The 13,572-nt window shown below is 31.7% G+C and overlaps 1 protein-coding gene across 1 annotated transcript; it reads left to right on the top strand.

Annotated features, from left to right (window-relative positions):
• Positions 1–9,441: 9,441 nt before the first annotated feature.
• On the top strand, positions 9,442–10,595 carry LOC308339525 (coiled-coil domain-containing protein 90B, mitochondrial-like; the record flags this gene model as incomplete). The annotated part of the gene is made up of 1 exon (XM_080798283.1): positions 9,442–10,595. One exon carries the CDS (start codon positions 9,442–9,444, stop codon positions 10,162–10,164), a length of 723 nt encoding a protein of 240 aa, XP_080654409.1. The 3' UTR covers positions 10,165–10,595.
• Between the last annotated feature and the right edge of the window lie 2,977 nt (positions 10,596–13,572).

Raw genomic sequence — 13,572 nt, 5'->3', positions numbered from 1 at the left:
TTGAAGGTCCATTACCCACCCCCGCATTGCTCAACTCCTAGTTGAACAGACATCATTCAGTTGATATTTCTATATGGACAATCTAATGTAGCAAGTATGCCTCCCAATCAAAACATTTCAAAGTATCAGGACCATATTGTGATCTATCCTCTTCTCATAATTAAGGTGAAATATGTAGAATATGTTTTCTTCCTGCCCAACCCAACTCCCATCTATTTGCTTATCCTAAGGATAGGTAGAAATAATTGAAAAAGTTGCTATGATTTCCCTTATGAGAACTGTTTGTACTTGAATTTTTCTAGCACTTATAGCACACATTCATTGCTTTAACTTCTGTTCACTTTTAGATTTAGGCCATAATATTAGAAATACTAATCCTCTTTTTATGTATTTTTTCTTTAGTTAACTTCTTTTTCTGATTTGATCTCTATTTGATTATAGTATATCAAGTAATTATGTAGCTTAGCTGTCTGATACTTCATATAACAGAAGCTTCTTACCTCTCCTCTGGCAGATGAACAGTACTTTGGCTGAATATATTTCATAATATTTATTTTATTTCAAAAAACTGTTATGTTTTTACATTTCATCCTATCCTCTCTCCCTTACTCCCTCCTTCTCTTCCTTCCATGCTTCCTTTCTTTCTTCTCTTTTTCTGTAGATTAGTGGGACACTTACCAAAACTTGTGTGGGTTTTTTTTAGATAGGAATGTATCTTGGATCAAATCTAATTTCCTCATTTTGATGTATTCTGATTATTTAGATCCTCCTTTTTGGTTGAAATGCACACTAAAGAGTTGGAAAATGGCAGGCCTTAATGTCAGTGACTTGTATTTATATTGCTCAAGCATGTAAAAGGTCCTTTGTACAAACATTGCAACAATTTTTTTATGTTGGTAATTATTTTGAAATAAAAACAAAATGTGACACTAAGTTCTAGTTTTTATTTTTTAAAGATGTAACTCTACATGAGTTTGAATTAATTGTCTTTCTTTTGTAAGTTCCACTGTCTAGGGACACATACTGTATGAATTCCTTTTTATACACGAATTCAGAAATGCCATCCAAATAATTCTAGAACTTTGTCTTTTTTCATTAATTTTGCCTGGGTCTTTGTGCAGTATTGTAGAAAAGAAAAACTCAAGTCTTTATTTATGTAAGATTTTTGGTATTTTCTTTTTTCTTTTCTCTCATGGAAATCATAATTTGTGTCTTTTACAGTCCTGTATCTGTTTTCCACATCTCTGCTAATACTAGTGGTTATAATTTTTCTTCAGTCTGTCTCTGTACATATACTACTCTATACTTTAGGCACTAATACAAGTTCATTATATATAACATCAAATGCTTAGTAAAGCAATATTTTTAAAAGAATGATACATTCTGTTTGAGAGGATACTATTTTGTAGACATTTAGCTCTTTGTCATGTATATGTAACTCTTATAAAGGCCTCTGGTTATGACAGAAACAAGAATAAAATGAAAACTATAATTTTTTCAATACAAAAGATTTAAAAAATATAGCTGAAATTTCCTTTTAATTATTACTCTCTTTTTACATTTATAGAGCTTTGAAATATTATCTCTCTTATTAGCCTTCAGTGATGACAGGAGCCATATAATGATTTACTTTTCAAAAGGTTTGCAGGTTACCAACAACACAGTAATTCAAAATGCTATTATAATGCACTATGTATCATGAAAAGATTATGTAAACTATCAAAATATAATAACTGTCTACTCTTCCATATAATCAGTTTAGGGATTTGACCTTTTATTGAATGTATATGACATCTATTCAGAGTAAAAATTTAATACACACAGTGTTTAAAAAATCAATTATTTAATCAGAGGGTTTTTAATGTAATTGTTCTTCTTTAGTTTTTTTTTTCTTTTTTATGACTTTCTTTCTAAAAACTTACTCCCAATAATCTTTAGCTTACTGTTATATATTAAAGGCAGTTATAGAAATAAAACCGTTATTAAATGAGGAACAGATAACAGTGTTAGTGCTAATAGTAGAAATCCAGGAAACAAAATGATGATTTTATATGCTTTCATCCACTTAATTGTCCAATGGGTATTTGTTACAGACACTGTTGTAAATGGTGATGACATTGCAAAACCTAAAACAAAAAGTAGCCCTACTTAACTTACATAGTAATAATAAACAAATTATGACATTAAAAGTAAAGGCAGCTTTAAATTGACGCTATTCATCCAGTAATAATGAGAAAAGTATTGAAATAAAGTATGGAAGCTTAAAATATAATTTAAATGCTGAGCAAGACCATAATAAATTTCTTACCTTTATAAATTAACTCAATTAAATTATTATTTATAAAATTTCATGCATTTACAATGCATTATGCATTTACTTTCATATAAATATTATTTCATATAAAATAGTTATAATATCCCTTCTTTTTTAAATGTAGCATTAAGGACTTACAGTTCTTACATGACCCAAAATACACAGCCTTTCCTCATCCCAGTTCTTTTCCTTGTCCATTTCCTCCAATCCCTTGCTTCCAAGCCGGCCATTAGATTTTAATGAGGTCAGGGAAGACCTTTGAAAAGGTTTTTGTTGCATTGTAAAAGGGATAGACTAGAGTAGAAAATGTGTTCTTACTGTAATCACCTTCTTCTTCCTGTCTTTAATATGAATCAGACACAACACAGGAAGATATTTTGAGACCACAAATTTGCGTGAAAACTTACAGTCAATATTTGAAAGAAGAGAAAAAGGGAAAGATCCCAAAATATTTTTAAAGAAACAATAAATGTTCTTTAAAAAAAATCACTATTAAAAAAAAATAACTATCAGACTTTTTTGAGATAGATTAGAAAATTATATATAATTAATATATAATGTAATCCACCATATAATTTATCAAGTATAATATGTGATTAATATATAATTATAGTTAACATGTAATGTAATTATAGCAATACATGTAATTATGAAAATAATATTGTTATAATTATGTTACATGTTAAATATATATATAATCATTTGCACAAAGTTTAAATATACTTGATCGAGTTTATTCCCTGGAAAGAACAAGTAAGAAATTAGGTCAAATTTGATTTTGAAGGTGAATTATGTTTATTTTAGCAAAATTTATAGTTACTTACATATTCATGTGTTCGCAATAGTAAAACAAATCCCCCAAATATTTTAATTTATTTTATTTTATTTTTTAAAGATTTTATTTATTTATTTGACAGAGATCACAAATAGGTAGAGAGGCAGGCAGAGAGTGGAGGAAGCAGGCTCCCTGCTGAGCAGAAAGCCTGATGTGGGGCTTGATCCCAGGACCCTGAGATCATAACCTGAGCTGAAGGCAAAGGCTTTAACCCACTGAGCCACCCAGATGCCCCTCCCCAAAATATTTTAAATAAACATTGGACTATATCTATTTTACGTTTTTCTTCAGAGTTGTTTGTCAACATATCTTCATTTCTTTGCACAGTTATTTGATCTCTAAATTTATTTTATTTCATAAAAATAGCATTATTTTAATTTTCAATTAATCAAAATGAGGAAACATGCAACAATAACATAAAGTGGAAGTTACCAAACAGTTAAGTAAAGTAATACAATCTGGCTACAGATCCTCTCATGAGAATCTAGAAATATCAAAAAAGAGGTTTTTCCCCCACCAGAATTTATATTATATTAACATTTTTATAGACTTCACTATATAAATATAACTGTGGTCATTTTCCACTATGCAAATATAAATACCCTATTTAGAGCCTGGATATAATTCCATAATATCATATTTAATTAATTATTATATTTTTATATACCAAATTTGTGTCCAATTTTGATGTTACAAAAATTAAAACATTATTGCATGATAGCTTAGCAAAACAGGTAGCAGCTACACAGTTAAGAAGGCAATTGTATTTCCTATCTCAGGAGCAACATTCAGAGTTGCATTAGTTGTAGATAAGATATCCAAGATATAAGTAAAAATAGCAAATCAGAAATAATAATAATATTAGCACTATAGGCATTTCTGTTGTAGATGTGCACTTTCTCCAAGGGCAATGAGTCTTTTTCAGGAATGGCAAAAATAATCACAAATTAATGGCGTATCATATAGGGTCACAATGAGTTTCATAAACAAGTAGCAGTTTTTCTCAGAAATATCTTTTGCAGATTCTGAGAGTGATTAAAGGACATTTGAGGACCAAATAAGTTCTTACATGGGCTCAAGATTCTTGTGGATACTCAGGAAAAAAAAAGTGACCCAAAATCATTGCTCATAATACTGATCTATTTTAAAATAATTCAATGCAGCAAAACCCAGAGTTAGTTTTCAATTATTTATTTTATTTTATTTTTTTAAATGTATTTATTTGACAGACAGAGATCACAAGTAGGCAGAGAGGCAGGCAGAGAGAAAGAGAGGGGGAAGCATCCTCCCTGCGGAGCAGAGAGCTGGGTGTGGGGCTCACTCCCAGGATCCTGGGATCATGACCTGATCCGAAGGCAGAGGTTTTAACCCACTGAGCCAATCAGGCACCCCTAGTTTTCAATTCTTAATGTTTTCAAAAGAAAGCAATATGAGCAAAATTCTTCTAACAAGGTATTTCATTCATGTCACCCAGGTAAGAATCTAGTGACCAGAGAATATCAAATATGGCATGGCGCATGAGAAAAGCTCATTTTTCATGTATTTCACGCTAAGTTCCATTATGGGAAATAGGAAGATTTTGAAAGTCTGTTTTTAAAGCAAATGTTTTAAGTTGCAGGAAACAGAGTGTCTTCAAATAACCCCTTCATTCCCAAAGGGAATTCCATCCTGAGAGAGATAAAAGAACTCCATTAAACATGCTGGTAAACCTTCTGCTTGGAAGAGAAAGACTGTGGCACTCTATGTGACTTCCTGGCCCACGCATACAGATAAGTTTATTGAATGAACTGAACTATATAGGGGGCCCACATAAAGCAACTTCACTTTTTTTTTTTTTTTTAAATCATCTTGCCATTTCCTCTCCCAAGTCGTTTTTCTCACCCAGGACAAAATATCTGTCTTGTCAGTCAAGAGATTAAATAAATAAATAAATAAATAAATAAAGTATGGTTCAAATAATAAAATATAGTCTAAAAATATGAAAATTACACATTTGTTTAATTTAAGTTCAAGGCTATCCTCAGCCAGAAAAATCACAGCGTGGGGAAGAACATGTTTGGACTTTTTTCTTAAGTTCATTTTCTGGTCTAGGTGTTGTGGGGTTCAGCACTTTTGGAACAAGAGGCAGACAGAGGTAGGGGATATAACTGACAGAGATACTTGACTCTTCACCGGTGGTTTCTAGTTATGGCATATTTGAAATAATGATGTGTGTGTATGTGTGTGTGTGTGTGTGTTTAGTATTTTAGTATTTAGTATTTAGTATAAGTTCTTCAGAAAACTCCCACCAATGAGAACTCTCATTTATAGTCTCCTACAGTTGTACTCCTTTATTTATACATAGGGATGCCCTTCCATATGTGCCGAAAGAGGGGAAAACCAAGTATATGAATGTTAATCACAACATTGTTTTCAGTAGCCAAAAAATACTGAGACAATAGAAATATCCATCAGTATGAGATCGTATAGCAATGTTATTAACTATGGATCAGCATAAATAGAAGCATGTCTACTAAAGTATATGCTCTCAAATGCTTTAGTGACAGATAAGAGAAAAAGTTTTGCTACATATTTAGTTACATGGTAAAAAACACATTGGGGGGTGCCTGGGTGGCTCAGTGGGTTAAACCCTCTGTCTTTGGCTCAGGTCATGATCCCAAGGTCATGAGATCGAGCCCAGCATCGGGCTTTCCACTCAGTGGGGAGCCTGCTTCCCCGCTCTCTCTGCCTGCCTCTCTGCTTACTTGTGATCTCCATCTGTCAAATAAATAAATAAATAAAAATCTTGGGGAAAAAAAAAAACACATTAGGATAGTAAATACCATATTCAAAGTGCAATGAGGAAACTATAGGAGGGAAATTAGTTTGAAGATTTCAGATATTTATGGAAAATCTTCATAACTTAAGTTACAATAAAGGAAATTTTGTAAAAGTTAAATATGGCAAAGCAAAATGGTGGATACATAACCATTCTTATTATTTGGTAATGTGCAGTATGCTTAAAAATATATCAAGATAAAGTAAAAAATGTGTATAAAATGCCAAATGAAAATTCTCATTTATATATTTTAAGTACTTTTCTTATCTGCTTTGTCTTTCTCCTTAAGAGCCTATATTTATTTTGTAAATGAACTATTTTCCTAAATATATCAAAGAATATTTGCATGTTTTCTTATTAAGCATCTTGTACAGATTGCCACATTTTATTTTGTTACAAATATATGCATTCATTGTTTATTGTTACTGTAAAAAATTACCTGACAGAGTGCCAGGAAAGTTTTGGATTAAACATCTTATACAACTTACCACATTTGATTTTCTCTGTGGATATATGCATTACTTTCCTATGGCCATTTATTATCTCACCATTCTCTAGATTTTTCCAGATGCTCTGAACAGGGTCTCACTGGCCTAAAACCAAGTTGGTGGCAAGTGTCCTTTCTGGATTTTCTAACTAATCCATCCCCTTGCTTGTTAAGGTTGTTGGTTGACTTTAGTTCCTTGTGATTGCAAGATGAAGATACTCATTTCCTTCTGGCTGTTGGGTGAGGACTGTTCCCAGATTCTAGAGACCAGAGCATTTCTTGTCTCATGGCCCCCCATTCTCTTTGTTTAAAGCCCGCAACAGAGATAGAGTCCTCCTCATGCTCCCAATGTGTTTTTGAATCTGGAAATACTTTACTTAACAGAACATCCATCCAAAGATCTGTGGTCTGTAGTACACTATTTTATATTTTCGTGGACTGAATGTTTGTGCCCCTTATTAATATGATATGGACAATAAGAAGGGAGTTATTCAAAAGCCAGGAAGAGGGTTCTTACCAAGAACCAAACCTGCATGTACCTTGATCTTGGAGTTCTCAGCTATCAAAACTGGGAGAAGTTAATGTCTGTTGTTTAAGCCGTTTGATTTATGGTATTTTGTTACAGCAACCTGAGCTAAGACAATTTTCATTTTTGTTCTATTCCCCAAATCAAATGTTACCTTTTTTCTATACATTTCCTACATTTATATGATCATTTCCCTTATTTTGAAGAGTTAGTTGGGTTTGCTGAAGATATCTAATCTTTTAGTTGCACCTTTTTAATGAAACTGTACTAGCTATTGCAATTGTCCACTTTTACTAAAGCTGAATTCTATCTCATATTTCAGAGGCTTCTTAAAGGTTCTTATGTATAATTAAAAAAAAACCTCTTATGCCTTAAACCTAATCCTTTCTGTAAAAGACAGTGGATAAACTGAGGCTTTCTGCAAAATATAGTGGATAAACTGAGTTATATTGTAGAATATTATCAATATAATGTGAAAAACTTATATTCTCAGGGCACCTGGGTGGCTCAGTGGGTTAAGCCTCTGCCTTCGGCTCAGGTCGTGATCTCGGGGTCCTGGGATCGAGCCCCGCATCGGGCTCTCTGCTCTGCGGGGAGCCTGCTTCCTCCTCTCTCTCTCTGCCTGCCTCTCTGCCTACTCATGATCTCTGTCTATCAAGTGAATAAATAATAAAAAATCTTTAAAAAAAAAACTTATATTCTCATTTGTAAAGTAATCAATATTTTGGATTTAAAATTATGTTCAATATACTTAATCTAAAATATATAGTTTTATTCTTTCTTCTCTTATACTACATGAAATTTTACAAATAAGTACACATTTAATTAATGATAAACTCAGAATTAAAATCACACAGGATATTTGATATTTAACTTGAAATTGATAACCTCAAGAAAGAATTTGTGCCCCTAACATAGATCCTTTACTTTTCAAATAAATTATATTCTGGAAAAAACCTATTAGGTCATTTTGTAATCAACACATTATGAATGAACGAAGCTATTGCGAAGACACAAAGTATATAATTGGTGAATACTTACATTCATTTGAATTATTTCCTAAGAAATGCTGATTATATTGGGTTTCCTTAGTCTTGCATTTTATTTTTTTCCATTTTGTAATCCCTTTTTCTCTCTTTTCTAAAATGGAGACCATTTGAGTGGCAGCTCAGTTGAATCCTATGCCAGATAATCAAAGAATACATTTCATATGATGAATAAAAGGATATTGCATGCATGACATGGGAAATCAAACTTGGGGTGATGGGAGTACAAGGAAATAATGAACTGTATGAGATGGGGTGGATGGTACTGTAATAGTTATATTGTGAACAGAAACTTCAATAGATCAAGGTACCTTATTCATTCATTATAAAACATATTGCTCCTTCACTTATTTAAGAACTATTTAATATAAATTATATTGATAATTTTAAGTGAGCTATTTCTATAGTATAATTTTGAGAACTTATTTGTACAAATAGAGTCCATTAATATATAAACTTTATAAACATTTTTAAGTAAAACATTTCTTTCCAAAGTTCTGATATTTTCTTGATTTAAAAAATAGCCTTATTCTAAGAGCCAAATGAATGGACAATCATATGGTATCTACCTGAGAAAAGTCACTGAATAAAAATAAGTAATAAATATAAACATATAAATTCCAGCTTCTCCTATTATTGTTCACATAGAATCTGATTATATTTACCTATTGAGTCATTTTTTTATCTTCAAAACTTATAGCAACTTTTTACTTCAGTCTTACACTATTAATATTATGTGTCTTACTAAGTTTAGTCATTTGAGTTTTGAACTAAACTGGCATATAGGAGACAGGAACATTTAGTGTTTTATTTGATTTCATTATACGTTGAAGATCTAATCTATATTAACAAATACAAGGATCTAAACTACCCTTTTAGTTCCATATTCATTTGGAATACATCTTATATTAAATTTTCCACAAATTTGAGTATTTTAAAATTTGTACTGTGTCATTAATGACTTTTTGTTTTATTTTATTTTACAATTTGACAGTGTAGAATCATTATAATTTTGGTAGGGCATATATTCTCATTTAAAAAAATAAATTAAGGGGCACCTGGGTGGCTCAGTGGGTTAAAGCCTCTGCCTTCAGCTCAGGTCATGATCTCAGGGTCCTGGGATCGAGCCCCACATCAGGCTCTCCACTCGGTGGGGAGCCTGCTTCCTCCTCCTCTCTCTGCCTGCCTCTCTGCCTACTTGTGATGTCTGTCTGTCAAATAAATAAATAAATCTTTAAAATAAATAAATAAATAAATAAAATAAAAATAAATTAAGGAGAAATAAATTAAAAATTATGTGTTTGCTCTACTGGGATATAACTCAAACTCTCTTATGACACAAGTACAGATTTAATTATCATATCTTTACTAAGACTTAAATTCTCATTTAAGAATTGAGGATTGCAAAACCGGAAATGTGGAGTCGCTGTGTTCGGCGGCTCCTGTGTTCTGAGGGAAATGAGGGCCGCCGGTTCTCGAGCCTCGGCGGGGTTTTTTCGGCGGCCCTGCGGAGAGATTTCTTCGCCACCACAACCAAGGAAGGATATGATATGAGGCGAGTGGACATAACTCCTTTAGAACAAAGGAAATTAACTTTTGATACCCATGCACTGGTTCAGGATTTGGAAACTCATGGATTTGACAAAGCACAAGCAGAAACAATTGTATCAGCATTAACCACTTTATCAAATATCAGCCTGGATAGTATCTACAAGGAGATGGTTACTCGAGCTCAACAGGAAATAACAGTACAACAACTAATGTCTCATTTGGATTCCATCAGGAAAGACATGGTCATCCTAGAAAAGAGTGAATTTGCAAATCTGAGAGCAGAGAATCAGAATGAAACCAGTCAAATCAGAGCAGACAATAAACTGGACATCAACCTAGAAAGGAGCAGAGTAACTGATATGTTTACAGATCAAGAAAAGAAACTGATGGAAGCAACCACAGAATTTACCAGCAAGGATACCAAAACCAGAAGTATTATTTCCGAGACCAGTAATAAGATTGACACTGAAATTGCTTCTTTGAAAACACTGATGGAGTCTAACAAGCTTGAAACAATTCGCTACCTTGCAGCCTCAGTGTTTACTTGCCTGGCAATAGCATTGGGATTTTACAGAATCTGGAAATAGTTGAGAAACTATGGTAGTATGCTGTTGCTGCGGACTTGAGAACACTACGCCAGGCTACATTTACTCTGAACATGGAAGTTGCAGCAGATACTCAATACAATAAGATTATTCAGAGTACATATGGACTAAAAAATACTTTTAAATGGGAAGATACGCTTTGAGTTGGTGTTTTGTGTGTCTTTTCTTATTTTGTTGAAAAGCTGTCATTCAAAACCTGATTGAGATAAAGAGGCTTTTTGTCTTTATCCTTTTCATAGTTCATAGAAACTGATCCAGAGTTCTCTTGTGTTTGCTTGAACAAATGTGTATCATTTAGGATTTCTTTGATGTCTGCTGCAAATTTAAAAACTACTCCCAAGCCTACATACTTGTTATTGTATTCAGCTTCCCTGGTACCTACTGCACAGTTATTTTCATAGAAAATAAAATCTTGTTCTAACAAAAAAAAAAAAAAAAAAAGAATTGAGGATTGCAGCAGAATAGTAGGAATTTACTCTAGATTATGGGTTTTTCCAATTGAATTTTTAGTGACTGACCTGTAATTTTGTGAATTTGATGCCTTTGCAAATAGATAAGATTCATTAAAAATTTTCTTTAAGTATCAAAAAGTAAATAATTACAGTACACCTATCAGTGTCTCATGAAAAAAAAAGGATAAATATTAAATTCTTTTTTAGAAATAAGCAATAAACAATAACCAACTTAGGTGATATACTTTTAAAAAGAAAATTAATAATCTATAATGTTGCATGGAGCTTGGAAGTTGCATTTACTCCTAGATACCACAGAACATATCCATACTTTGAATTAATTAGTATAAAATATTCATGGCATATTATTTCTCCCTACAAAGTATAAAAATGTATTTTGATATGAGGGACCATTGTTAAATGAATTATTTTCATAATATTATGAATATAATTATACACATTAAATTTAATATTTTTTTTTCATAAATTATAAATGCATCACAGCTTAGTTTTTGGAGACCATGATGTAATGTTTGGTTTTAAACACAAGAAGAAAACCACAGAAGCAAAAATCAAAGAAGTACACTTAGATCTAAAGGTGAAAATCTCTTACAATTAGAGTATATAATAATATCTTTAGATACACAATTAAAAGATGAAGTAATTCAATAATTTTTCCAAATATAATGACAAAGATTTGTAAAACTTTGTTTTGAACAATATTGGCTCTGTTTTGAGACCTATACTTTTCATAGTTTATAAATTAATTTGTCAGTTTTTAAAATACCTTATAACCCAAATAAGAATTTATCTTTGAGGCAATGTAAAGAGTGATTTTTCTTTTTATGTTAATGCAGGAAACTGCTAACTAACTTTTTGACCTAATCTCCCCATAAGAGATAGATAAACCACATGCTTGCCCAAATCCAATAGGTCACCTGTTTTGTGAGCAAAGAATTTTTTTTTTAACATTTTAAAATGTCTCATTCTAAATGACTATCTAAGTGCTTATATAATAATCTCAATTTTGCCTCTTGGTCTATAAACCTGACTTTTTTTTTACAAGTTTGATATATTTAATGTCTGGCTCTTTACAAAAAATGTTTGTTAACCCCTAGAACACTAAGCATAAACCAATGCCCCATATAGAGATTGAAATCCATATGTTGACATATTGACAATACAACTTTCCTTGATATTTCTTTAATTCCTATAAAAAAAAACTTCAAACAAGTATTTGCATCTCTTTTGTTGTGATTGCTCTTTACTATTATCATTATCTGAAACTAATATCTATTATAATATCTATTAAAGCAAGGTACATTATAATATTACCTGTTGTAAAACTTCTAGTGGAGTAACATAATAAAAATATCATTTATAAAGTAATTAAATGATACAAATAAATGAAATGATTATATCTAAGTATTTCTTTTTAAGGAATAATAGCTTTTTAGTGACATCTGGAGATCAAAAAATATTTAAGCTATGAAAATGTATCATAATAATCCAATACAATGAAAAAATATGCATAGTAAAATGATGTAATGATAAAGTCAGTGATGATGTAGCATACACAAATTCAAGGAAGAGTAGGCTAGGCTATATTATCTCAATACATACCTTAGGTCCTTTGGAAAAGTTATACACTGTATAAAGTTGGGTTAATTCATGGGTGCCTCAGAATTTTCCATAAAAACATGAAAATATAACATATTATTCCAATATATCATGTGTTATAATGTGTATAACAAAAAGATATTATTCTTGAAGATACTTTCAAATATTAATATTTTATATGCTGTATAGAGTCATGAAAATACAAAGAAGCTTTATATCTTATTTTTAAGGATTATTATAAAATAATGCAAATTAAAATATTTTGCTATCTTAAGCTCCAGTACATAATTTACTTCTTTTTATTCTAGAAGATGTGCTAACCCCTTTTTGTTGGCTCTACACCATTTTGTACATTGACATGCTTGTATGCAATTTTAGTTATTGGCATTACAAAAGAGTAAAGAGATGGTCTATTGAGACTGTATTCAAATCAAGAATCCAAAATTTCTTACCCATACAAGCTTGGAGAAGTTATTTATTCTCTCAGTGCCTCAGTTTCTCATCTATAAAATAGGATTTTTTTAATAATATATACCTGAAACTGTTGGTACACAAATTGAAGAATTGATACACATTAATCACTTACAACATCACCCTGCCCAGAACATTAGCCAAAAATCACAAATTAAATTTCAACAGATTGTAAAACGATGGTATATCACGTGGAATTCCTCTTATATAGTGACATCCAAGCTACTAATAATATAGCCATTTCACTTAGAATTATCTTAATGAAAAGAAAACTCTCTTGAATATCAGTAATAATGGTTAATTAAATCAAATATGATAAACAAATGAGATTCTTTGGGCAAATGCTTAGCAATAGGAGAGCTTTTAAAAATTAGGTCAAAGTTGCATTTCACTTTTAATTTCTCAGTTTTATATGGAACTTGAGCCTCTAGCAAAACAGCTGCTTCCAGGACTAGACCATACCTGGGAATGTTTTGTTTGTTTGTTTGTTTGTTTGTTTGTTTTTAAAGATTTTATTTATTTATTTGACAGAGAGAGATCACAAGTAGGCAGAAAGGCAGACAGAGAGAGAGGGAGAAGCAGGCTCCCCGCTGAGTAGAGAGCCCGATGCGGGGCTCGATCCCAGGACCCTGGGATCATGACCTGAGCCGAAGGCAGAGGCTTTAACCCACTGAGCCACCCAGGTGCCCCCATACCTGGGAATGTTAATCTTTTCCCCACTCATGCTATATCTTTTGGTCAAAAACATCAGTCAGAAAATATCAAGGTAGCAGACACATTTTTCCCTAAAATTATCTGATACATTTTATGCTGGAAAAATAATTTTATATCCATAAAATTAGCATTT

This window comes from Martes martes, assembly GCF_963455335.1.
Source record: "Martes martes genome assembly, chromosome: 3".
Taxonomy (NCBI): Eukaryota; Metazoa; Chordata; class Mammalia; order Carnivora; family Mustelidae; genus Martes; species Martes martes.
The sequence above is the reverse complement of the archived record's forward strand: the minus strand, read 5'-3'. Positions and strand labels throughout refer to the sequence as shown.